The sequence below is a fragment of the Lygodium microphyllum genome, chromosome 15 (genome assembly GCF_053477565.2).
Source record: "Lygodium microphyllum isolate KBCC chromosome 15, Lygodium_microphyllum_v1.1.10, whole genome shotgun sequence".
Classification (NCBI taxonomy): domain Eukaryota; kingdom Viridiplantae; phylum Streptophyta; class Polypodiopsida; order Schizaeales; family Lygodiaceae; genus Lygodium; species Lygodium microphyllum.
Window position 1 is genome coordinate 104,812,094 of NC_141149.1, and position 27,983 is coordinate 104,840,076.

At 43.8% G+C, this 27,983-nt stretch overlaps 1 protein-coding gene across 4 annotated transcripts in view; it reads right to left on the reverse strand.

The window, feature by feature from the left end:
• LOC148024857 (CCA tRNA nucleotidyltransferase, mitochondrial-like) overlaps positions 1-27,983 on the reverse strand; it is a 134,768-nt gene that overhangs the window by 38,570 nt on the left and 68,215 nt on the right. For all 4 annotated transcript variants that reach the window (XM_087694522.1, XM_087694523.1, XM_087694521.1 and 1 more), the window contains 2 exons: positions 27,325-27,374; positions 27,118-27,216 (listed from right to left, as the gene is read on the reverse strand). In XM_087694522.1, the coding sequence (XP_087550648.1) occupies positions 27,118-27,216; positions 27,325-27,374 (149 nt within the window). The remainder of the gene's footprint in view (positions 1-27,117; positions 27,217-27,324; positions 27,375-27,983) is intronic.

Below are 27,983 nucleotides of genomic sequence, written 5' to 3' on the forward strand. Positions count from 1 at the left end.
TAATATGAAGTCCCGAAGCCATCACCAAATATTCCATGCAACCATTGCTTGATTGACATTCGAGCGATCAGCCTTAAGAAACATGAAGGAATCATCTGCCAAAGATTCCCCCAAAAGTTGGGCCCCACTCGGAAGAGTTAGACCAACAATCTCACCTTGATCAGCCAACTTGTCCAACAATGAAAGCATCGGGTGACTGACTAAAGCAAACAGCAAAGGGCTAAGAGGACAGGCTTGCCCAAGAGATTGGGATAAGGCAATTTTATCAGTGATCTCTCCATTAAGTGCGATGCGGGCTACAGCACCCTAACTAATGGTATCCACAAGAGAAATCATACGAGGCCCAAATCCCATGGTGGTCATTAGTTGCCTCAAAAAAGACCAGCTAACATGATAAAATGTCTTTTCAATATCAAGCTAGAGCAGCATCACAACCTATTGGGCTAAAGCTTTAGCATAGTCAAAATCCCTAGTTGAACATTCAAAATGTTGTGCATTATATTCCGTCCCTTAATGAAACCGTATTGACATGGATGAATCAACTGCGGAAATACTTTTTGCAATCTATTGGCAATGATTTTAGAAAATATTTTATATAAGGAACCCATAACAAAAATGGGTCTTCATTGTTTCAAGGAGGATGGAGAGGGAACTTTAGGCAGTAACCGAATGGCAGCAATCTTCCAGCCTGAAGGCATCTCCCCAGAATTCCACACTTGCTGACACAGAGGAGATAATGGGTCCTTGAGTTACTCTACATGGGTCGAAAATAGCTCGTTAGGAAGTCCATCCAAGCCAAGGCTTTTCCTTTAAGGCAAATGAGACAGCACCTCTTACACTTTCTCCGCCAAAATATCGGCCTCCATCAAATCAACCCATTCTAGATTGACATGATTACCCACCACATTGCAAATAGATCAATGAGCAGAGAGAACTGCATTTGAAAGAATCTCCTTTTGGCCCAACAATGTTTTATAAAAGTCAACACACATTTGAATGATGGAAGCATGTTCAATCACCATAACACCTTGCTCATTCATCAAACAAACAATATTTTCTCCAGCGTATTTCTTGTGCAGTCGAGCAAAAATTGATGGGATTGATTGTTATTGTCGTGTAAAGCGTCCGCTCTAGCCAGCAATTTGTATTTCGTATATTCCTCTTCCTATAAAGATTGAACTCTACCTTTCAACCATTCAATGCATGTGAGCAAGTCATCAGTGGAGTCCCCTGACTGACACAAAGACAACAAGTGGGTCAACAATGATTGTGCATGTCACAATTCAGCGCGTAAAGAGGAGGCATGCTGAATACCATATTGTCACGATAAGGATTGGGCATTATCCCTAAAACCAGCCCATGCTTCCATCCCTTCATAGAGGACCCTGGAGCTAAAAGAAGCAGTCAATTGCTGAATACATTCCAAAAACCGAATTTGCAGCAGAAAGGATTGATTGAAGCAAAGAGGCAAACAGGTAAGGAGAGCCTTAAAGGCATGAACAGGTCTGTGATTCAGCTCCAGGACCAAAGGATAGTGGTCTGACAAAACATACTGTCTCTCCACCCACATATCAATAACTTCAGGAAGAAAAGAATCACTCTGACAAATATGGATCCGATCCAATCGGAGCCAAGTATTTGGATGTTGAAAAGAGCGATAAGTATATCCAACCTGAGAAGGATACATCCAAGACCACATGTCCTGTTTCAAAGATACAGCTGCTAGAGCATCCCAAGCTTGTCGTTGAGGACCATCCATGATCGAGTGCTGTGCAGTCGCTTGATCCATAGATACGCATGCATTAAAGTCACCCATGACAAAGCTTGGACGAGCCATGGCAAGACAGTGAAAATCATCCCAGAGTTGACGACATTCGTGCAGAAGGAGCATACACCCCCACTAGCCACAAAATCTCTCCCTTTATAAGATTTCTGGAATCATATATCTACCGCGATGGTCCTGAGAAACCAGGGAAGGTTGCAGAGAGGCTTTAATAGTCAACATAACTCCAAATTTATGTGGAGCCCGACCACTAAAAAAAACTAAATAATCCTTGTATACATAGGTAGATCTTGCCAAAGCATGTTGTTTATGCTCCACAACACAAAAAACATCCCAATTTCCAGTCAACACAACTTTTCACAACCGATAATGCTTACTGCCCGAAGAAACACCTTTCACATTCCATAAAGAAATTCTCATGATAAAACATAGAAAGAAACTACTAAACCATCCCTTTGCCTTTCCCTTTCATTTCAACAACTTTAGCGGCCTAAAATTTCTCCATCTCACTTCAAATCACGTCTACCAAATCTGCTCTCTGCAAACTAGCAGTCAAATCACGGGAAGGAAACTGTTGTTGCTGAGAACGAAAAACATCACGAGGGGGCAGAAGCCTCCCACGCGCATCAAAGCGCAAAGCAGAATCAAAAGCCCTTTTTTCCTCTGCAACGGTTGCAAGAGAACGTGAGGGTTGAGGTTTCATGTAGTAACCCCTACCTCTACATTGAAAAGTTTAAGTAATAGGCTGCAAAGGTGGATGGGCAGCAAACAAATGAGGCTCCTGTCTAGCATTGCATCTGACCACAGTGACCTAAGAATTATCCTGCATAGACGAATTTCGACCAATTGAAAGCGATACACGCTCTATACCAGTTTCCATCATCATGTCCATGTTGGACAAGCGGCACATGATCAGGTTTTTGCTGCTGAACCACTTGTTGCGGTTAATGCTCATGCATATCCATGTCAGGAACCATTGAACTCTGCAAAACATCAGGGCTTTTATCACATTCCGAAATGAAATTGCCCAATTGGCCACATCTGAAATAGTGACCAACAAATGTACCCCATTTCAGCTTGTAAACCAATGTTTGCAATTCCAGAACCTCAAACCGGACTTTGGTCGGCGAGACGAGGTTTTCCTATATCCCAAAGCATGCAGGCCCTATTTCTATTACAGGAGGCCAACTGAGGCTCCACCAACACCTCACCAAGAGTTCTCAATACCAAAGGTAGAAGTCTCCAAAGATGTGCAAGAAAATCAACCACCTCAACCCAAATTGGACATGCCTGCCTGAGTACCTCTTTGAATTCCGCCATAGGTCTCCAAGGGACCATATGCACTAACTGACTATCCATAAACAAAGGGATACGTTGCATAATAAAAGCACGCACTTCCGTAGAACCAAAAAGGACTTCAAAAAACCCCCTCAGTGCATCATAAACCTCTTCAACTAGAGGGGCCTGCACTTGTCCTAAAGCATCATCTTGGCCCATCACAACATTGACAAGCATAGACTGCAACCAGGAACAAATTCTAGTGATCAAAGGAGTAAAAGATGGCTGCCCTCTCATGGAAAGCAGCAATCTGATGTAAAACCAGATCTGTACCCATAACAGCTACCACATGTTCCCCTTCTAGTAAAGAACTCGCTTTACCCTCATTGGCATGAGCATAATCAGACATTAGATTATTGGCAGTGGCCAACATAAAATGAAGAGGCCCATTAGGCTCAGAACATGAAGTATGAACATTTGGCATAGGCCAATTCTGAGCACGCAAGCCCGGTTCATCCACGGACATTTTACGATGTTTACTCATCTCATCACCATCCATCAACTGGCCGGAATCTTCTCCTGACGAGTCACCATCCGATTCAACCAAATCTTTATCATCCCCATTCCCTATATGCTGGTCAAGAAAGGCCATATCCATACCATTTGACTTCTATAGATTCTCCATAACCAAGCTTAAGACTTATTATAATCTCCGTTTTCAGTTCCTGATAAACTGACATGACCTGTCCTTGCAATCATATTTCTCTGCCCTTTGCAAGCCTTTTGACTGCAGGTCTATGGCTGTAAATCTGTGGATCTGTACTGTCGGCGTTTATAACCTGCAAGAACTTACCCTGGCGTGTGTTGAACTGAACTGAAGGAGCAGTATACTTGACAAAATAAGTGCCTACCTACCTTGATAAGGTCGCACAGGGAGTGCACTAAAGTCTGCTCGCACACCAGGTCTGTTTCTGACAGGGTGCATGAAAGCTGTCCATGCAGAGGCAAGGCAGAGCTGTTTGTTCTCCCTATTCAGCGCCTCCTTCTCAGACGTAGATCAGGGCACCACACGAACATCAGGTCGCAGAGCAAGTCTATTCGCCAACGAATGATTGCAGGCGTGCTAAGGCAGGGCTCAAGCAAGGCAGAAATGGACCCTGCGCAGGACAGACGGGAGGGCTCAGGCAGCGCGAGAGGCAGATTCGCACGCCCATTGGACAGAGGAAGCACAAGCGCCGGCAAGAGATCCCATCCACAGTTCCGCCATCCCAAAAATCTCTCTCTCTCTCTTTTTTTTCGTAAAAGGTAATTATATTAATTATGAAGAAAAGGTACAAGTTTACATGATTACTCTCTCTCTCTTTGTTTTTTCGTAAAAGGTAATTGTATTAATTACGAAAAAAAGGTACAAGTTTACATGATTACAAGATACACGAGGGCTCTAAGCCAACGTGTGTATCTATCTCTCTCTCTCTCTCTCTCTCTCTCTCTCTCTCTCTCTCTCTCTTACAAAAGACACGAGGGCCCTAGGCCAACGTGTGGAAAATCCCAGTACTAATCCACGAAAAAGGTTACACCAATCATGGCAACGACCCAGAGGCAATTGCCATATGCCAGGGAAGCAAATCCTCCCGAGGGAGCAAGTCCGAGTGCCGGATGAGATCTATCTGCCAATGCAAGAGCCCTTTAGGCCTGGCAATGTGTCTCGGTACATTAGAGGCCGAATCAAAGAGAAAAGATTTGTGCGTGGTCCAAATGTGCCAGCATCCCCAGTATCTGAAAAAGTGAAATAAGATCTTCATATGTAACTGTGGCGGTGTGGGGTACTTTGGGCGCACAAAAACCCAATCGAAAGGAGTTAGTGAGGACCCCACCACTGCGCGCCAGACTTGCGACAAGAGTGACCAGATATTCTTGGCGAGTGGGCAAGAAAGAAATCGATGTCGGGCCGATTCCGCAGTAGTGGTACAGAAGAAACAATTGCCATTCGAGATTCTACGCTTGGAAAGGGCCGAGGCAAGAGGAAGACCACCAATCATTACCCGCCAAAGAAAGACCTTGCATTTGAAAGGTGTCTTATTCAGCCAGCCCTCCATCACAGTTGCCTTCCACCATGACTGCGATTTCCGCAATCCCCAAACAGTATTAGCTTTCACACCCAGCCATTGATGATCTTGAATGAGAAGATGATACACTTGATTAGCAGAGGCCTTTTCCAGACTCAACCGGCCTGCAAGGTCCCAGTCCTGCCAAGGACGATCCACAGCCAAGGCAGGAAAGGGTTGCCTACCCTGAAGCTCCGACAAAAGCTGTTCCCATAAACCACGGTATCCGCGCGGGATCCTGAAAAGTCTCCTAGCAATCCGAAACGATGCGAGGACATTGCGAGTGGCAAGGGTAGCATCCGCAATCGAAGTCACACCTAAACGGGCCATGCGGTTAAATCTCGGTCTAAGCTGATGTTTGTCTTCCCATGAAAGTAATCTCGATACTGCCAACAATTCCAGCTGTAAGGAGTTAGTATGCAAGCGGTCCCCCACTGGATGCCAACGGGCCTTTTGGAGCACCACTTTCCAAGAGCCGACCAAGTGCAGTAACAGAGAGGAAGAGGGACTGGAAAATCGAGAGTCAGCATTAAGGACATGCCACCAGGAGGCCCGAAGTCGTGTATTACCATGGCGTAGCCCGCTATCCTCAAGAAAATAACGGGCTATAATGGTCCACGAGTGATGATCCACACACATGGCGCGAAAAAGAGACCAACGAAGAGCCAGCATATGAGTTTCAGCATCCAAAATAGCTCCACCACCCATGCATTTAGGGGTACATGTATGTGACCATGAAATCCACGAAATACCTGCCTGCAGTGAATCCTTCTTCCATAACATGAAACGAAAGGGGCGAGTGAGAGCCTTCAAAGTAGTAGGCGTCCACAGCAGCAATGGCAGGAAATACATTAGCATTGGCAGCATAATTGTCTGAGCCACTTTGAGGCGGACATGGAATGGCCACGCTTGCGACTTCCAATACATAAACTTCGCTGCCAGTTTTTGTGAAATCCACTCCAATAGTTCCTTTGGCCGTACATCCACCCCCAATGGGTATCCAAGTTGCCTTACAATGGAGCCACGGGAAACAACCTGGCCCTGCCAGCCTAATGACTGTAAATCAGGCTCCGTGCAACTGAGTATGGCTGATTTAAAGGCATTGATGCGAAGACCAGAAGCCTGACCAAAGAGCGTCCAAACATCTAATGCCTTTCGAATGTTGTCCCTGTCCGCCCGCAAAATCATAAAGCTGTCATCAGCCAAAGATTGACTAATGAAGTGCTGCCCCAAAGGAAGAGACAATCCTCCCAGCTGAGCAGAAGCCGCCATTGAGGATAACATTAAAAGGACCGGGTGAGTCGCCAGGGCAAAGAAGAGAGGACTCAAAGGACAACCCTGTCTGACCGAGCGTGCAAGGACAAATGGCTCTGTAACCCCACCATTGAGCATAACTCTTGAAGAAGCCGCAGCACTAATGGTGTAGATCAATCGGGACATCCGAGTACCAAAACCCATAGCAGACATGAGATCTGCAATGAAAGACCAGTCTACATAGTCAAAAGCCTTTTCCAAATCCAATTGAATCAATACCACTTCCTGACTGGAGTGCCTCGCATAGTCAATAGCCATTTGCACATTTAAGATATTATGCAGAATGTTGCGGCCCTTAATGAAACCATATTGGAGAGGATGCACAATAGCTGGAAGGTGCTTGTGAAGCCGATTCGCCAGCACTTTGGAGAAGATTTTATACATCGAGCCCATCAAAGAAATTGGTCTCCAGTGTTGCAGCATTGACGGCGAAGGGACCTTTGGAATCAGTTTGATAAGGCCTTCTTTCCATGAGGAAGGCATGACCCCTGTTTCCCAAACCTGCTGAAACATAACCGCCAATGGCTTCACCAGCTGGGTGGCCGAGTTCTCAAAGAATTTATTAGTGAGACCATCCCAACCATGACTTTTATCCTTAGGCAGGTGTAACAAAACATCCATAACCTTCTCCTCGCAAATATCCGCCTCCAAAGTAGCTTGCATATCAAGTGGAACCTGCTGGCGGACCAGATGATAGAAGACCGAGCGCGCATGCGTAACCTGGCTAGAAGGTGACGGAGAAGAACCAAGAAGTTCCATAAAATAATTTCTACACATATTGACAATGGTCTGCGGATCAGTGACCATGTGACCTTCGGAATCCCGGAGTCTAGTCATATTTTCGCCAGTAGGAGAAGCATGCAAGGCGCGAAAGAACTTATGAGACTAACAGGCACTATCTTACAATGTGTCAGTCAAGTTATGCAGCTTGGCCTACAGATAAGATTTCAACTGAAACACTTGAATAAGATGGGCCAAACGCATCTCCAGTGACAGCAGAAAATCATCATCTGGGGTGTCCACGAGCAATGAACGGACCAAAGCCAGTAAGTCCTCTGCTGCATGTCGACGTCGCCGACAAAGAGAGGCATGATGGATCCCATACTGCCGAGCTCTCTCTCTCTCTCTCTCTCTCTTTCTCTCTCTCTCTCTCTCTCTCTCTCTCTCTCTCTCTCTCTCTCTCAATGGATGTTATATAAAAGTACTAAACGACAAAAGAGTTACAAAAGTCATGGCAAAGATGCAGAGGAAATTGCCATATGCCAGGGAAGTAAGTCCTCCCTGTTATATAAAAGTACTAAAAGACAAAAGAGTTACAAAAGTCATGGCAAAGATGCAGAGGAAATTGCCATATGCCAGGGAAGTAAGTCCTCCCGAGGGAGTAAGTCAGAGTGCCGAATGAGATCTATCTGCCAATGCAAGAGACCTTTAAGCCTAGCAATATGTCCCTGAACATTATAGGCTGAATCAAAAAGAAAAGCATTCCAAATGTTCCAATTGTGCCAACAGCCCCAGTATCTAAGAAAGTGAAACAAGATCTTCATATGCGACTGTGCCGGTGTGGGGTATTTGGGCCGCGCGAAAACCCAATTAGCGAGAAACCAACCACTGCTCGCCAAACCGCTGACAAGAGTGACCAGATTTTCTTAGCGAGAGGGCAAGAAATAAATCAATGACGGGCCGATTCCACACTGGCGGTGCAAAAGAAACAATTGCCGTTCGAGATTCGACGCTTGGAAAGGGCTGAAGCAAGAGGAAGACCACCAATCATCACTCTCCAAAGAAAGACCTTGCATTTGAAAGGTGTCTTGTTCAACCAGCCCTCCATCACAGTTACCTTCCACCATGACCGAGATTTACGCAATCCCCATACAGTATTAGCTTTAGTAACCAGCCAAATCAGAAGATGATACACCTGGTTAGCTGAGGCCTTCTCCAAATTCAGCCGGTTTGCAAGGTCCCAGTCCTGCCAGGGACGATCCGAAGCAAGGGCAAGAAAGGGTTGTCTGCTCTGGAGCACCATCAAAAGCTGTCCCCATAAATCACGGTATCCACGAGGGATCCTGAAAAGCCTCCTGGCTGTACGAAACGATATAAACACATTGCGACTGGCAAGGGTGGCATTTGCAACTGAGGTCAAGCCCAAACATGCCATGCGGTTAAATTTTGGTCTGAGCTCATGTTTGCCTTCCCAAGAAAGTAATCGCGAGGCTGCCAACAATTCCAGTTGAAAAGAGTTAGCAGCTTAGCGGTCCTCCGTTGGATGCCACTGAGCCTTCTGGAGAACCAATTTCCAGGAACATACCAAATGAGCAAGCAGGGATGATGAAGGACTAGAAAACCGAGAGTCTGCATTAAGAACATGCCACCAGGAGCTCCGAATTTGGGTATTACCATGCACAAACCCGTGATCCTCAAGAAAATAACGGGCTATAAAGACTCACGGGTGATTATCCAAGCACATGGCACGAAAAAGAGACCAACGGAGTCCCAACATATGAGTTTCGGCATCCAAAATAGCCCCACCACCCATGCGTTTGGGGGTACATGCATGCGACCAAGAAATCCATGAAATGCCTGCATGCAAGGAGTCCTTCCATAACATGAAACGAATGTACTGAGTAAGAGCATTCAATGTAGTAGTAGTCCAAGGAAGCAATGGCAAGAAATATGTGAGCATTGGCAACATAATTGTCTGAGCCACTTTGAGGCGAACATGGAAGGGCCAAGCCTGTGACTTCCAATACAGAAACTTAGCTGCCAGTTTCTGTGAAATCCACTCTAGTAGTTGCTTTGGCTGAACGTCAACACCCAAAGGGTACCCAAGATGCCTGACAATGGAACCACGGGGAACAACCATTCCCTGCCAGTCCAATGACTGCAAATCTGACTGCGTGCAACTGAGAATGGCTGATTTCAAAGCATTGATATGAAGACCAAAAGCATGACCAAAGAGAGTCCAAACATCTAATGCTTTGCGAAGATTATCCTTGTCCGCACGCAAAATCATAAAGCTGTCATCAGCCAAGGATTGGCTAATGAAGTGTTGTCCAAAAGGAAGAGATAATGCAGCCAACTGAGTAGAAGCTGCCATATGAGATAACATCGAAAGAACCGGATGAGTCGCAAGGGCAAAAAAAGAGAGGATTCAAAGGGCAACCCTGTCTCACAGAGCGTGCAAGGACAAATGGCTCGATAACACCACCATTCGACATAACTCGCGAAGAAGCCGCAGCACTAATGGTGTAGATCAAACGAGACATCCGAGTACCAAAGCCCATAGTAGACATAAGTTCTGCAATGAAAGACCAGTCTAAATAATCAAAAGCCTTTTCCAGGTCCAATTGAATCAATACCAGCTCCTGATTAGAGTGCTTTGCATAGTCAATAGCCATTTGCACATTTAAGACATTATGCAGAATGTTTCGGCCCTTAATGAAACCATATTGAAGAGGATGCACAATGGCAAGAAGATGCTTATGGAGCCGATTCGCCATCACTTTGGAAAAGATTTTATACATAGAACCCTCTCTCTCTCTCTCTCTCTCTCTCTCTCTCTCTCTCTCTCTCTCTCTCTCCGGGCCTCTTCATCCATCATTGGCACCATGACTCGTGAGAAGCACCAGGCCTTCAATTTGCACGCAATCCATGTGGAGAGGGACACAAAGAAGTCCAACTCCCACCATTGGACATGCAAGTATTGCAGGAAGCGATGTACAAGTAGTGCAACTCGGCTTCTCCAACATCTTTCCAAGACGGGGGGGCAAGTTGCTCCATGCAAGAGTTCCCTCAAAACATCACGGAGAAGATTCTCTCCAAGATGAGAGGGGGATCCACAAGCGGAGGAGGAAGTGGCTTATCAACACGAACTCCCATGCCTACTAACGAGGAAGCATCGAATGTGGATGTATCTTCAACCAATGCGGGAGAGGCCTCTACCATTGGTGGTGGGGGCTCCATATCCGCATCGGTCTCTGGTAAAAGATAAAGAGCGGAGGCTCATGCAACACCGAAGAGACAATCCTCTCTCTCTCAAGCTCCCAATCATGTGTGTGGATCGGTTGCCTTTCTTAGAGAAAGACAACGACTTGCAGACATTAAAATTGCACGCACAGTAATTGAGTGCAATCTTGCATTCAATGTCCTAAAGCAAGAGCAATGGAAAAAGATGGTAAAAGCCATTGCCAGTGTGGGTCCATGTGAAGGATGGGGGACCGTTGTCACATACAACGACATGAGGACGAAAAAGATTGATGAAGAGAAGAAGAGGATTGGTAAAGCCCTTGATCCTATTCGGGCCGCATAGATAAAATATGGTTGCTCCCTTCTCACCAACGGACAGAGTGATCGTAAAGAAGTGGGGCATCATCAACATACTCGTCTCATGTCCACTCGGCACTTACTTTTTGTAGGTCGTAGATACCAACAAGAGGAGGAGGAAAATGATGGGCACATTCATCTACCACCACATTTGGTAAGCTATCATTGAGGTATACATTTGTCATTGCCTTTAAAATTTTCTTTACTTTCTTTCATTATTATAATTAATTTTCTTTATTCTTGAATCTTGAAAGTTGGAACTTGAAAGATTCAACTATCTCTTTCTCTTTCTAACCTCCAAATATTGTTAGTGTACTTACTTGTAATTTCTAAATTGTGGTTGTAGGTGGGTCCCTCAAATGTAGTGCAAGTTCTTACCGACAATGCATCGAATTGTCGGCACATGGGCTGTTTGCTTGAGACTGAGTTTCCCACGATTGTGTGGACTCCATGTGCAAGTCATTGTTTGGACTTGCTCATGGAGGACATTGGGAAGCTCAAGTGGGTGAAGAGGGTGGTCCACAAAGCTACATCGATTGTCACCTTCTTCACACTAAAGGTAAAGGTGCTTGCGATGTATCATGAGCATAGCATACTAGAGCTGAAGAAGCCTTATTCAACTCACTTTTCTTACATGTGGTTATTATTGGAGCACCTTTATGAGGTGCGGTCAGACAATGGTGTCCACTCTATGAAATGAGTGGGATGAGCATAAAACAAGGGAGGCCAAAGCCATGTAGCGCTTGTGTCTTAATGAGCATTTTTCGCAAAAAGTCAGTACCCTTGTCATTGTCGTGACTCCTTTTTATAGGGTGTTACATATGAGTGATTGCGAGGGGTCTACCATGGGCCTTCTCGTTCACTTCTCTAGAGCGGCAATGGTGGAGGCACGTGCTTGTACATTGATCACAGAGACATAGTCTGCACATGTTTTAGAGATAGCAGACAAGAGATGGACATGGATGCTGGTTTTGCTACATTGATAGATCCGGCCTACAAGTCACCGGTAGGTCATGGATGATAGAGAGTTGCGTTTGGACCAGCCTGCTTATTTGACTCGTGTGAACCCTGTGGATGACCACAATGCAGTGCTAGAGGAGCTAGGATGTTATGCACATCAGAGAGGACATGTGGCTTTTGCTACTCCCACTTGTTGAAGGAGAGAGTCACTTGTGAAGCCTTTATTTTGGTGGCAAAACTTTGGATACGCATTGGAGACCCTTCAGCCCTTAGCCATGAGGGCCCTCGCCGAGGATTGCTTCGTGTGCATGTGAGAGAAACGGGAGTGCCTATTCTCTCATTCACACAAAGACTCACAATCGGCTTAGCATACGATAGTTAGAGTGGCTAGTCTATTGCCGCACTAACTTACGCATGATAAGGCCTATGATTAGCATGGGTAGTTCGAAGCAGGGAAAGTTTAAACACTTGACCATAAAATTTAAAATTTGTTGTTTTAAACTTTGAACTTTGAAGTTTATACTTTACAATTTAGACTTAAGCATTTACAATCTTACGTGCACTGTGTAGATGAATGTTGATAGATTCAAGTTGACAGGCAATACTCTTCCGAGTGTACATCAAGAGGTGGACGAGGAGGAGATGATTTTTGCACACCTCTATAGAGAGCTTGTAGTAGTAGATACTCATGACACTCATAATCAACGTGCTCGTGGGCAAGGAGTTCGAGTAGGTGGTAGTAGGAGCATGGTCATTCGACGCCCTCCAACATTGAGGGGGAGTGGCTTGCAAACATATGTAAGGCAGGGCTCTAGTAGCTCACATCGTGTGCCTCATGATAACATCCTCCCCCCTTGCCTACACAGCCGCCACCTAGGGAGCCATCATTTGATGATGATAGCAACCTCATTAGTGAGGATGAGTATGAGTCCTGTCTCATCATCCGATGCCGAGAAGTCATCTTCAAACTCTCTTGATGAGTACTCAAATGATTCTGATGATGATGATAGTGATACCTCATCATAGATTCATAGGTCTCTCTCTTCTTTGTGTATCTACATGCACGATGCCACTATTATATACTAGACTATTGTAGTTGTAACTTGTATCGCATGTTTTGCGCAGCCCATGCGACTACAATGGTCACCCTCATGTATTCATCTTATTTTGTAATGAAATGGTTATTTCCACTTTAAACATGTATTCTATCATTTAATGATTTATGGTTTTTTTTAAATCATGTTAAAAGAATTTTCGTACTAATATCGTATGTACCTTGTAAAATCATAAGGTACCATTTAGTATCGTATTTTATTGTACCATACCATATCGTACCTGACAACTATGGTTGTGGGTGCCTAAGTCTAGGCAATTAATTGGGCCATTAAAATATCCATGGTGACATTGGGGAACTAGGCATTGATTAATTAATTATGTTAGTCCAAGGCCAGGCAATTGAATGCCCCTTGGGGGTTACCACATTAATTAACTAATGCTGGGAATTGCAATTAGAAGATTGCCAATTAGCAAATGTTTCCATGCAAGACTAGGGGAGGGGTATTGCCGCTGGCTGAAGGTCATTTCGGCCATTCAAAGACTTGTGGAGGCTGGAGTAGAGGAGGAGATTGTTGTTGCTTTTGTCGCCAGGTAATCTTGGCCAATCTTTGCCATCAGAGGAAGCACAACAAGCAAGTGACAACATCCAGAGGGTGGGCAATAGTGCATGACATTATCTAGGATAGGGCGACAGCCATCTCGAGCCTCCAGGCTACTGGGCGACAACATTTAATGTTGTTTTACTATGGGCACCAGTTAGTGGAAGTATTTTCTCACAACAAAAACCAGAATTTTCTCTCTTCTCAACTTCCTCTCTCATCTTTTAACAATTCCTCGGTAGTTCCTAGCCATTTCTAGCATTTAATGAAGAACAATTGAAGAACTTGTTGGAAACCCTAATTTACAGCAACAAATGTTGTGCTAAAGAACTGCACTTAGCCACTTAAACAGCCCCAAAACATGCTTATTTTAGGCTTATTTTAGCCAAAACCCTAAAACGGGGAGCGGATATAGAAAGTTAACTGATAGAGAATCTAGAACCCTAATTTTCTATAAATTGGCAGCCAGCCCTCCACTATTTCACAATCTCGTTTTTGTAGGTTTCAAGTGTTACAAGCTTGCTGCCCACACCCCGGTCACGGAGGACATCTCAGCCCTTGCTGTCCATCACTGTTCCCTACAGTTTGGCATCTGTTTCCAACCCTCCACATGCTAATTGCTGTTGTTTCTGCTTGGCGACTGACTACCGTTCATCTGCACTGCTGTCGTACAGCCTGCCACACCAGCAAACTGCTGCGTTTGCAAGCTCCAACTGCCGCCCTGACAGTTTTATCTCTCTTGTGTGCAATCGCTGCAGTCTATCTCTCTCCTGCAAGCTGTCCTGCATGCGTTTTTAGTCTTCCTCTCTCTTGCAGGCTCCGTTTTCGTTTTTAGTCTTTCTCTCTCCTCCAAGCTGTTCTGCTTGCGTTTTCAGTCTTTCTCTCTCCTGCACGCTGTCTTATCTGCGTTTTTAGTATTTCTCTCTCCTACAGGCTCCATTTTCACTCTTTCTCTCTCCTCACTGGTGTCTGCATCAGATCCAACTTCTCACTGCTGCATTTGCTGGTGTTCGACATCCGAAGGCTGCCTTGCTGCAATTCGGGATCCGTTCGGAGTACGACACACTCTCTAGCTCATTACCCCTATCCTAATCCTAGAGATACAGGAGTTCGAGGTTCAGTATTCATTCACTGCATAGTGTGTTTGCTGCATGAACATCGTATTATTAGTAGTCATATCATTTCATTTATTCACTGTATTCATTGTCTCTGAGTTACTCTAACCCTAACCCTAACTGTGTTCTTTTTATCAGTTTGTGCTTTATCGTACGGTTTCTATTTATGTTTCTGTGTTAGGGTATTTTTCTTTACATCGTATCAGAGCCTGGTACTCTCTGAGAAACCTGGGCCTTTGATCTGAAAGCTCTTCGCAAGAAGCAAGAACAACAGTAGGTTGAAATAGCTTCGAACACATCAACACCGATTCAGTCTCCAGATCAGCCTATGCCGAGAACCGAGCGAGAATGGGCCGATCAGCTTACTCCACAAAATTCCGACATGGTGGAAGAAACATCTGAGTACATGGAAGAAAAGATAACCAAGCTGACCTCTCAGGAATATAAACTGATCATCGCCTACCGACAAAAGAAGATTGAGAAGCTCAACCAAAGGATTGCCCTTCAAGAAAAGCTTCTAAATGAAGGTATGCATGGATTTCACTCTTCAGATGTTGCGCGTAAGTCTAATGATATTGTAGGGCCGTCGAGACCTCCATCAAGCATGGGCCCCCCCCTTGGAGAGCAAGATCCGGAGTATTTTCCATTTTTTCAGACTCTTCCGTCCTCTTTGGTGCAAGGTACTTTTCATTCGTCTTTTGTGCCTTCTTTCTTTACCTCTTCTGTTTTGCAATATACTGGTAGAGATCATGTAGAAGAAAGAGTCCAACCTATTCACTACGGAAAAGGTCCTCTAGAGGACCAATTCTTGTATATTAACACACATCGCGGGGATTATAAGAAAAAGCCACGTAACTCTTCTTCTGTCCTTCCTTCTTTTACGTCTACTTCACATAATCAAATTGAATGTGGTGTTCCTTTCACTTCATTACATGGTGTATCATCATCTTCACAGTTTCATTTTCAGTCTTTAAATGATAAAAATGAACAAAAAGAATCTGCACCTCATATACCTCACTTTCAAAACCCACCCATCCCACCACAATCTTCCCTGCTTCACCACTTCCATTTACACCATTTACATTTCCATTTCAGACACCTCATGTTGCACCGCACATCACACCGGGGGGTTATGGAAATATAGGAACATCCTTTAGGACCTCATTCTTCCCTCACCCCGAGTGGTGTTCCACCTACCTCACACACACTTTCAAGATCATTGCAGCCTGGGTATCCCACTCTGTCTCTCCCGAGTGTGGATCAGTTGCCTCCACAGTTTGCCACCATGGCATTGCCTAGTAAACCTTCTAGTCATAATGTTGTGTCCCAGCCTTACTTTGGACAAGGCTACTGTGTCCCAGTGCCTCCACCTACACCGGCACCTTATGGAAACATTCATGTTTCAGTGCCTCCGCATGAATCGGCACTACACTCACAGCCTACTTCTGCCTACCCGCCTCTTCCCCCTTCTTCTAACTCTTACCAGACACTCTCACCTCCACCATCTTTCCCACCATCATCTTACTCCACCCACCTGACACCTCTTGATTCTAGCTCATCTTCTGCCAAGAATCCATTTAATGACAAGACTCATTTTAATGGGTCAAACTTTACTACTTGGTCAAATTTGATAAGACATGTCCTTGATTTACAAAACCTATGGGATCTACTGCAAGGGTTGAAACCCCAACCCGATCCCGCATTTGTTCCATACGAGGTCGTCCGCTCATGGAAGGCTAGGAATGCCTCCGCTATTGTCGAGCTAATGCAGGGCTTCTTGCCAGAGTTTCATTCTCAGCTTCAGCATTTTGACTTAGCGTCAGAGCGATGGGCACACTTGATTGACCGCTATGCGGCTCGAGATAGAACCCATCGTCTTAATCTTGACCATGAGCTTCAACTTTTTAAAATCACTGACCGGGATGACTTGAAAGTCAAGTTAGCTGAGTATCGGCGTCTCCTCGCGGAATTCTCCACTACGGGGATTCCCAAGTCCTCTAACGATCAGATCACATTGTTCCTAAATAAACTCCCTAAGAAATACTTCAATTTTGTGGAAGGAATAGTTTCAAAGCCTACCATGCCTACATTCTATGAATTTGAGTGTCAATTGTTGCGTTACGCACGGTTGTTCGATCAGTTTCATATGAATTCCTCTTCAGAGAGGGCTCTTCTTGCTCATTCTCAAAAGGGCAACAAGGGAAGTGCAAAACAAACCAAACCTCCACTCAAAATCAAAATCAAACTCAAAAGCTAAATCAATCTGGGGATTCTCAAGGAAACTCCCTATCACAATTCAAACCTGGGTGGCAGAATGTACCTAAAAAGAATATGTATTGTCAACATTGTCAAAAGGTTGGCTATTTTGATGACGAGTGTCGATCAAAGGCACGAGGCACTGCACCAAAACCTAAGTCTCAGACCCCTGCCCCTCAGTCGGGCAACCCCCAGCAGGGGAGGCAGGTTGATGGCAAGGGGCATTTTAAAGGTCAGCCTCACACTGCCACCGCACAGTCATCTCAATCGACAACGTTCTCAACTAAGGAGGGCTTGTCTGAGTGGTCTGCAGAGGCCCATATCGTCTCCATAGAAACATCAGATGCGAGTCTCGTCCACATCTCTGAGTTGCCTCCCGACGAGGTTACTGCAGAGGCCCACTCGTCACAGCCGAGCACTTCAGCTCTAGTTTGGATTGTGGACAGTGGAGCTACACATCGCATGACTCCTATAGAGGACATTTTCCGTACCCGAGCCCCTGCAGCCGGGCGGGTCCGTGTAGGAAACAACTCCTCGGTCAAGATTCAGTCTCAAGGTTGCATTAGTTTTGCCACTGACAAGGGTCCAGATTTGGCTTCACTGGACAACGTATATCATGTCCCTTGCTTGCGGTGAACTTGTTATCTGTTCAGCAGCTTTGCCGGTTGGGGCAAGCAGTTTTCTTTACAGCGACCACAGTCGAGGTCCTCGACTCTCTGACTGGTTTAGTGATTACTCACGGTGAGGCACAGCCTAATGGCCTATACCACATGACACACTTCCTGACCGAGCCGACCGCCGAAGCCTCCGTGTTCCATAGCTTCCAGGCCTTAGCCACATCTTGGGAGCCTATGCAAAATGAGCGTCTTTGGCATTTTCGCTTAGGGCATCTTGGTTATGACTCACTTTAGGTGTTGTCACCCCGTGAGTTGGTTGAGGGCCTTCCACACCTAAAGCTAGCTCGAGATGTCTGTAAAGCCTATCAGCTCGGGAAGCAACACCGTACCCCATTTCCTCAGCAGTCTACACATAGAGCTAAGGATCCTCTTAGACTGATTCACACTGATCTTTATGAGCCAACATCCACTGCTGCTTTGAACAGCGGGCTGTACTTCTTTTTGATAGTGGATGATCATTCTCGATATATGTGGATGTACTTCCTCAAGAATAAGTCAGATGCTTTCACATATATTTCTGCTTGGGTACTGCTGGTTCATAACCAAATTGGTCGTCGTGTTGATACATGAGGAGTGATAGCTATGGTGAGTTTATCTCCCACGAGTTTTCCGAGTTTCTACAGAAGCATGGCATTTCTCGCCAGCTCACCTCTACCAACTTCCCCACTCAGAATGGAGTCAGAGAGCGTAGGAACCGCACAATCATGGAAATGGCATCCTCTATGCTGTTCACAGCAAAGCTTCCTGAGCGCCTTTGGATCGAGGCTGTTAACACTTCGGTGTATATCCTCAACTGGTGCCCGACTGCAGCTCTTCCTCAAAACACCTCGTATGAGCTATTTTTTGGCTCTTGGCCTGTTATTTCCCATTTCAGAGTCTTTGGGTGTCGTGCGTACATACACACGCCTGATGCAAGATAGGTAAGCTTACTCCCCGAGCTGATCTCCTTATTTTTGTGGGATATTCCTCTAAAGCAAAAGCCTATCGTTTGTTCGATCTTCCGACAAACAAGGTGATCATTAGACGGGGTGTTGTTTTTGACGAGAGGGATACCCTAGAACAGCCCTTCGATACACACACCTATCATTCTGTTGTAGGAAAACTTCTTTGGTTAATTCACACCAGGCCTGATTTAGCTTACTCAGTTAGCATACTCAGTCAGTATTTCAAAGCACCTAGGATGTCACATTGGATTGCATGTCTTTGTGTGTTGCATTATTTGCGGTGTACTTTTTCTTATTGCTTGACATATGGTTCTGGTTTATGTTTGCAAGGGTACACTGATTCTGATTGGGCAAGAGATCCTGACACCCGGCGTTTCCATGGCGGCTACCTCTTTACCTTGGGCACGGCTCCCATTTCTTGGTCCAACCGTAAGCAAGAGACGGTGACGGCTTTCATGGCCGAGGCTGAGTACCGGGCTCTCTTCGATGGAATCACTGAGGCCATCTATCTGAGGAGTTTACAGGCGGCGCTTCATTTTCCATGTGACTCTCCCACAGTTGTCTACTGCGACAACCAAAGTACCATTGCCCTTGCGGGCAATCTGATCATCACACCACGGACACGGCACGTGAGAGTCCACTTTCACTTTTCCAGAGAGCAGGTTGAGCTAGGCACTATTCGCCTAGAGTTTTTGCCTTCATCAAATAATTTTGCAGATATCTTGGCCAAAGCGGTCAACCGGCCAGTTCTTCAGTACTTGCTACCCAAGATCAACTGGATATGCCCTCCCCTACTTCTTCAACTTGACGAGGAGAGGGTGCTTTCCCTTCCGGTTTGAGAGGGCGTGGCTCCTACTCTTGATCGTGACAATGATGATACTTATAGTTTTTTAGACATTACATTCACTTATTCTTTTGTATTGTATTATGGGCATTTGTAACTTCATCCGCACTATCAGGATGACCTGATTGTAAAAGGGCACTTGGACAAATGAACACTTCCCCTATGAGGGCACTATCCCAGTGGCACCGCTGCATAGCATATTGCATGAGCATGACATCTTGCATCTCCCTTTGCATTACCTTATGCATTGGCATTCTGTTCATGTCAACATGCATCTATGCGCATTTATCCATTTTCGGTCTTTTGGAGTAGTCGACTCTAGGATCCACCATATTCGTAGCATAACACATGGCAATTCTCCTAAAGGCAATTTCCCTACCCTTGTTTGCTTACTTGCTTTGCTTGTCTTGCTAAGCCCACCATTTTTTTTGCCTCTCACATATTCAACACACGATTGGCACATACACTCACTTTTTTCATCCTTAGGCACTTATCCTCGTCAGTGCGAGGGATTAGCTTGCTAGTTTTGTGAATAACTTGGGTTTAAAACTCTCTTTATCTTTTCCTATCTGTCACTTAATCAATCGCTGCCCCTATATTACTTATGTATTTGCAAAACACTTTTCAAAAAACAAAAAAAAACAAAACAAAACAAAACAAACCAAAACAAACAAGTTCATTGTTGATTCCATCCACCTTTGTAGGCCTTGGCAGGCCCTTGGGCAGCCGACGAGCACCCTTGGTCCGATGCCCTGATCTCTCTGGGGTGATCCCTTGGGCTCCCTTGGTAAGATATCCATCGCCTCTGTAGTCTTGGTAGCCCACTGGGCAGCCGACGTGCACCTTTTGTCCAATTCCCTGGCTGCTTTCGGGTGTGACGCCTTGGGGTAAATCAAAATTTAGGCTGGCCTACTTTTCTCGCTCTATTTTTTCTAAAACGGGGAGCAGATCGAGAAAGTTAAGTGGGAGAGGATCTAGAACCCTAATTTTCTATAAATTGGCAGCCAACTCTCCACTATTTCACAATCTCGTTTTTGTAGGTTTCAAGTGTTACAAGCTTGCTGCCCACACCCCGGTCACGGAGGACATCTCAGCCCTTGCTGTCCATCACTGTTCCCTACAGTCTGGCGCCTGTTTCTAGCCCTCCACATGGTAATTGCTGTTGTTTCTGCTTGGCGACTGACTACTGTTCATCTGCACAGCTGTCGTACAGCCTGCCACGCCAGCAAACTGCTGCGTTTGCAAGCTCTAATTGCCGCCCTGATAGTTTTCTCTCTCCTGTGTGCAGTCGCTACAGTCAATCTCTCTCCTGCAAGCTGTCTCGCCTGCGTTTTTAGTTTTTCTCTCTCCTACAGGCTCCGTTTTTAGTCTTTCTCTCTCCTACAGGCTGTCCTGCCTGCGTTTTCAGTCTTTCTCTCTCCTGCAAGCTCCGTTTTTAGTCTTTCTCTCTCCTACAAGCTGTCCTGCCTGCGTTTTTAGTCTTTCTCTCTCCTACAGGCTCCATTTTTAGTTTTTCTCTCTCCTTACTGCTGTCTGCATCAGATCCAGCTTCTCACTGCTGCGTTTGCTGGTGTTCGACATCCAGAGGCTACCTTGCTACGATTCGGGATCCGTTCGGAGTACGATACACTCTCCAACTCATTACCCCTGCCCTTATCCTAGAGATACAGGAGTTCGAGATTCAGTATTCATTCACTGCATAGTGTGTTTGCTGCATGAGCATCGTATTATCAGTAGTCATATCATTTCATTTATTCACTGTGTTCATTGTCTTTGAGTTACTCTAACCCTAACCCTAACTGTGTTCTTTTTATCAGTCTGTGCTTAATCGTACAGTTTCTGTTTATGTTTCTGTGTTAGGGTATTTTTCTTTACAACAAGTAGGGTTTCCACCATCACCATACGATCCGTGCCAATTACTAAGAAGACCCTGTACTTCGTGTAGTAGTCGAAGGCAAGGAATTTGCAGTTGATCCAAGAAAGTCATAGCGTTCATATGAAGGAAGAGACATCTATGTCTTCTCATTTAAATGAGTTTCATTCCATTTTCAGTGCTTACTTTGCAAGGCCTTAAGTTTGAGGAGAATATTAAGTGTCTTTTCTTGCTTGTCACACTGCCGAAGTCTTGGGATACATACTGCACTACTATGAGAGCAAACTCTCCTAACAATGGTCGTAAGCTTAAGAATGTAGAGGGTGCTTTTCTTACTAAAGAAGTGAACAAGAAGAATGTTGATATATCCTGTACTTCTCATGCACTTACAGTGAGAGGTAGACATGGTATAGTTGTGCCCTACATGTGAGAGATTGAAGATCCAATTGTGTCTAGATTGTAGAACAATCAAGGGGCAAATTGAACTTTTGAAGTATTGGCCATTCTTGCTAGCCATTGTATTGAAGATTGAAGAACATCAGCTTGTGTGTCAATGTACTTCAATCTTCTAGTAATACAAGATAAAGAAATATTGCAAGGGCACCAAGTATTGGAGTCAATACGGTGTCAAATATCCAAGATTAAGTGGTAACATCAATTTATGTGAATTTTATGCATACTATAATTAGTACTTGATTGAGTTATTTACTAGCCATTCTCAAAAGGATAGGTTGGTTTCATGGTTCCATTTCCAAGACATTATCAACTCCCTCGATTTGGTGGGCCCATGGCACCTATTTGGGAGCCAGAATTATTGCTTGAGTGCTCAAATTGTATTCAATTGAGATGGGTTCAATTATGCCGATGCCTCTCAATTTAAGAATCCATAAGGTGAAGGGGAAAATGCATTGCCTAATCTTGGACAAGGCATTCAACATGGCCAACAAGCTGATAATGTTGGTGTAGACCAAAATGTGGGTCTTCCTAGGCCTCCTGATGTTAAGAAAATGAAGAATATGATTATCAGTTCAAAGACAGCAGAGCTGATACTCATTTTACTCAATCTTGGAATTCTTCAAGAGCAGCAAAGGCAAGAAAAGAAAGTCATCTTCTAGAGCTTCAAGGCAGCAAGATGTACCAAAGGAGGAGCCAAAACAGTCTTGTGATACTCCCAATGTAGACAATGGGCAAAAACAACAGGAATCAATGGGGCAATCAAATGCCAATAAAAGGGCCACTTGGTAGTGTGAATGCATTTCATTATGGACAGCAAGGCATGCATGCTAAGGTGAGTCACCCAAGGTGCTTTGGAGATGGATCAATTTTGTAAGCAATGGCACGAAATACTTCAGCCATGGGAATGCATGGACCAAATGTATATGGTATGCAGCCACCTATGCAAGATATGCGAGGCCAAATGTATCCATGTATGACAAGTGGAATGAAAAACCCAATGTATAGGAATGTTGGCATGATGCCTTGGGCCTAAAGTAGCATGTTTGGCAATGCATCTATGCAGCCCAATATATTTGGGACTCATGGAACAGTTGTTGGTTATGTAAATGCACCATGTAATGCTAGTCAAAATATTGGTACGGCAAGTGCACTCTTTCTATAGCCACCTGTCTATAATAATTTGGCACTGATGGGTGAAGCGAAAGACTATAATGAGGATGGTAAAAGAGTGATGTTTGAAATCTTCAATGCGGCATAAGACAAATTGAAAGCATTGACTTTATTCAAGAGTATGACATAGCCAATTTTTTAGAAGGAAAAGCAACTACTTTTTGGAAAAGAAATGCACTACACTAGTGGTCTACCATTTTGATGCAAGATAAAGCACCATCAACTTGGGTTGAGTTCAAGCAAATGTTTGCTTCTACGTGGTTGACAAGTGCTTTTGAAGTTGATGTAAGACTGCACGGCATAACTTCAATGCATCGCATTGCTGCCCATCACTTCTTATCATGTCATTCCTCTTTCTGAGCAAATAGAAAAGTATTGTTATGGGCTGCCCAATAAGATTCGGGATTTTTGCATAGAAACCACAATGAACAGCATGTCACAACTCATGGACACAACATGTATTGCTGATGCTTTGCTCCATGGAGAGTCTTCAAACTTCAATGGTGATGAGGATACAAGACCAAAGCAAGCTTTCAAGGGTATTAAAAAGGGAAAATCTGCAAATAGTTCTCAAAAGAAGCAAGCACAGCAAGGAAGGACATGGAAAAGTGCTGCCTAGTGTAAGAAATTAACGGCTGGAAATAAATGTTTCATTTGTGACCAGGAGGGGTATATGGCAAGGAGCTGTCCTAATAAACAGCAAGCTGAAAAGGCTGGAAATAAAGAGAATGCAAGGAGTAAGAACCCAAAACATTAGTTGCTTTGACGCTTGATGTAGTTTTCTCAAGGATAAAGATGATAATGTGACTGATGGAAACATGTCTAGCTTGAATAAAGATCCCATGTCATTTCCAAAAACTATATGTTGATTGCTTCTCACAATCACTTCCAAAATAGCTACCGCCTGAGAGGCCAAAGAATCATGCAATAGATTTCATCCTAGAAAGTAGCCCTCCTAACAAACCACCATATAGGGTGAGTGCAGACCAACAAGAGGAGATAATGAACCAAGTTTATGAGCTATTAGAAAAGGGGCTGATCGAGAATCAATTCCCTATTCCACAGATCAATAATATCATGGATAGGTTGTAGGGATCAGCCATATTCAGCCTCACTAATTTGAAAAGTGGATATCATCAAATACACATTAGACTAAAGGATGTACCGCAGACAACTTTCAAGACATCTTCTGGATTGTATGAGTTTCTTTGTCATGCCATTTGGACTTACAAATGCTCCTACAATGCTTAATGATACAATGGACAAGATTTTCAACCCACATAGAGCATTCCTCGAAACTTTTTTTTATGACTAAGTATTCAATGAGTTATAGAAGTATCCTTCGATGATAAATGACAAGAAAAGTGAGTTTTTTTTGCATGAAGTCCACTTTTTGGGGTATATAGTGTCGGCTGATGTTGTTTCATTCTCTCTATGTTTCATTTTAACATAATGCATATAGACAACAAAAAGCATGAAGTGGCCAATGCACTGTCTCATAAGCCTTAGATCTCATCTGTCAGTCTCGTTTGTAACACTGAGTTTGGATGCCATGAAGGATTTGTATGCTGCTAATTCTGATTTTGATAATGTTTATGATCAGCTTAGCAATGGCTACAGACATGAGCATTTTGGATTTAGAGATGGCTTTTTAATGATGCATGGGTGAATCTTTGTCACAAGGCAATTGAGACCAAAGATAATGACACAAATTCGTTATCCTCCTTATAAAGAGCGTAGAGGTATCAATGTTGCAGTTAAGATAGTGGAGCCCTTTTCTATTGGCTAGCTTTGAGACACAATGTAGAGGAGTTCATCCATCTATACATTATATGTCAAAAAATCAAGTATGATAGACAACAAGTGCTAGGCTTATTGCAACCCTTGCCTATACCTGATAAGCCCTCGTAGAGCAATACTATGGATTTTATATTTGATCTTCCGAGGACTTCTATAAGGAATAATGAGATTTGGACTATCGTATGCATGTTCAGTAATTAGGTGCACTTAATTCCTGACTAGGAAAATATTGAGGCTGATCACATGGCATGATTGTGTTTGTAGCACATATCTAAGTATCATGGCATATCTGAGTTAATCATTAATATCTAGACCCAACGATGATTAGTTTGTTTTTGAAGGGGCTGTTTGAGAATATGGATATCACATTGAAGTTTTCTTCATCCCTCCATCCACAAACAGATGATTAATCTGAAGAAGCAAACCCCACAATCTTGGATCTCTTGAGGTGTTATGTATCATAGCAGATCACACAATAGGAGCAGTATTACTTTTGATTGTGTTTGTATATAATAATACACAATATAGTTCCACTAGTAAGGCTCCATTATACAAGAAAGTGCCTCCTATTTTACACACCCAAGATTTTGAATTTCAGAAAGTGCCTCCTATTTTCCTATTTAGCCTGAGATTGAGGAGCTAGATGAGATTTTGATACCCAAGTATATTTTGGCACATAAGGAAATGAAGATTATAGGTAAAGTGTCCAAGAGATATTTGATGAAGTTCCATAATTAGTCAACAATGGATGCTAAAGGGATGGAAGAGGGTGACTTAGTAGACCATCCTCAATTGTTGTAGCTTTACCTCGATGTTTTTCAGTTAGAGCCAACTTTAGATCAAACTCAATCAGGTTCAATAGAATAGAGATCCAAACCATTACACAATACTCGGTGGGGAAGATAGCACTTTCACTCCTCCAGTTATGGACAGCTCTAGTATATAGTGGATCTTGGATGTATTCAACATGCATCCCAAGTATTGATGCTGACAATATGTCTGCCATGGCTTGCAAGGTATACATCATTGCGTTTAAATCTTTCTCTTTTCATCATTTTCATTCTTGTAAAAGGGTGCTTAGGCAAACAAACAATTCTCCATGAGGACATTTTAAGGCTTCTAAATATGCTAAACTCCTCTCCTTCTTATTGCATTGAGTCTTTGGAGAGAGAGTGCAAGCTGCTCTCCATGAAGCGTATCTTGTGGGGTCAGTGCTTTGCAAGCTCCTATCTAAGTTTCATGGTGTGGCCAAATGCCTTGAGGGCCTAAACCTCAATGACTTTAGTCTGTTTTCTTCACATGCAATCTATGTTGCTGGAGCATAAGTCTGTCATAAGGCTATGAAGGCTACCGTCTCAAGCTAGTACCTGATGTTTCAGCATTTCCAGCTACACACATGGGTGGCAAGAAGAAGATGATGATGATGAAGTGCTTCTTCTATGGCAAGAAGGGGCATCTCTAAAAGGGTTGTGAGAAACTAGCAACCTTTCGAGAGAAGAAGCAGTGGACTCTTAAGGGAGGCTTGCCACATGCAACAACTTAGCTTGGTTGTTCAAATCCTAGAGCCAACGTGAGTTCCAAGTCCATGAAGGTTTGGATAGTGAACATGGTTGCTCTTAGTCTGCTCTCACATGGGGGGACACTTTTGCATTTCAATTAAAGGGCAGATCATGGTCATAATTTGCTTTTACAAGTCATCAATGACAAGCATCGAGATTCAAGAAATTTCCATTTTTTGTGATCAGAGATCGATCGACATTGACATTGGTGTCTTTCCGAGGCACATTTGTGGTGGCTTCATCACCCACTGCTTGGATATCCAAGGTCCTAGCTGATTATCATTGTTTGTATATATTATGATGTTATAGCTTTGGTAGATCATTGTTATTGTATGGGACATGGTGGCGATCCTAATCACCCATAGTGGTAAGGGAAATGGTGGTGATACACTAATCATTGTATATTTATTGTATTGATGAGAGAGAAAGTTAGTTAATTAGTTAGTTAGTTTAGAATGTATCATGGGCATTAGGCAACATGTTTCCGCCTTCAATTGGGCATGTGACAAGGGCAGCTTGGTGGCTCATTTTAGGGTTTCAACTTTCTCTAGTCATCTTGTGACTCATCCCAAGGCTTCCATATATGCGTTCTGTGCTGCATGTGGGGGCTGACAGATTGCAGCCTTGTACCTTCCATTTCAGTCAGTTTTCTTCCTTCAATCCTACTGTGTTTCCCTTGTTGCCATCTTCTCTTCTAACTCGGAGTCCTTGTTCTTTTCTGCTGCACACTCTCAAAAGAGACATGTCTGCACATGAAGGAGATCAAGATACATATGCTAAACGGCTGCAATTCTGTGGAGGGTGAAGACGGCAAAATAGAGCTAACATTTGATAATAATTATTTCCAAGTAAAACATCATTGCTTTCTTTCCGATTGACCCTTCCAAAAAGTCAACAAGTCCAAATTTTATACTTTATTACTTAATAAGCCTTATAATTCTCCTAGTCAGAGAGGTTTGATCTTCTAACAAAAATTGGTTTAGTCATTATCTCAAAAAACTGACGCACCGAAACGCAGTGCCCTCAAAACACGCAATGGGTCATCCATAAAAGTACTCTTTGCTGGTAAAGGAGTTGCAACAATTCCAGCCTTCAAATCAGGCAAGCCTGAAACATAAGACACAAGGTAAATTGACTACAACCTGCATAGCAATTTGAAGTAAGAATAAAATGCATGCATTCTTTAGCTATATGTACAAATGTTAAAGTACATACCTCTTCCAGTTGGATCTTCCACCATTCCTGTGTTTATGTTGTAAAATAGGCTGCAACAATTCAAGGGGACTAGTGAAATTATGAAAACAAATCGTATGCTCAATCAGAAGCCCCAGTAAAAGTAAGAGACGATGAAGATGTCAAATTTCTTGCCCCAGAGTGCAGTTCAACCTGATGCAGTTAAGAAAATGCCTTTTTGCAGATAGTTTGCAAGCAGATGCAATTCCGAAATATTACAAGAGCAGAAAAGAGTTTTGATCTCACTAAAATGGATAGTGCACATTAGGATACACTTCCTCTGTGGAACCCCACCCCAGCCAACATAAAGAGAGAGCATTGTGGCAGCAAACAACCTGTGACAAAATCTGTGACAATACTCCTCTCTATTAACAGCCAAATTGAACAGCACTGTGCAATGCTATATGACAAGTAAACTATTGACTATTAAAGCTTCATCTGACCATCCAAGCGCATTAAGTTAATACTGCCCTACCTAGTTCTATGCCATCCCGCCCTACCTCTCAGCCTCCCCTCCACCCCCCAAAACAAACAAAAAAGACCCGCTACCACCTTCCCGTTTATCCCTGCCTTCTCTGCCTCTTGTCCTTCACTTCCTGTCTCCTCACCCACCACCTGCCCTCAAGACTGGCCTGTATCAC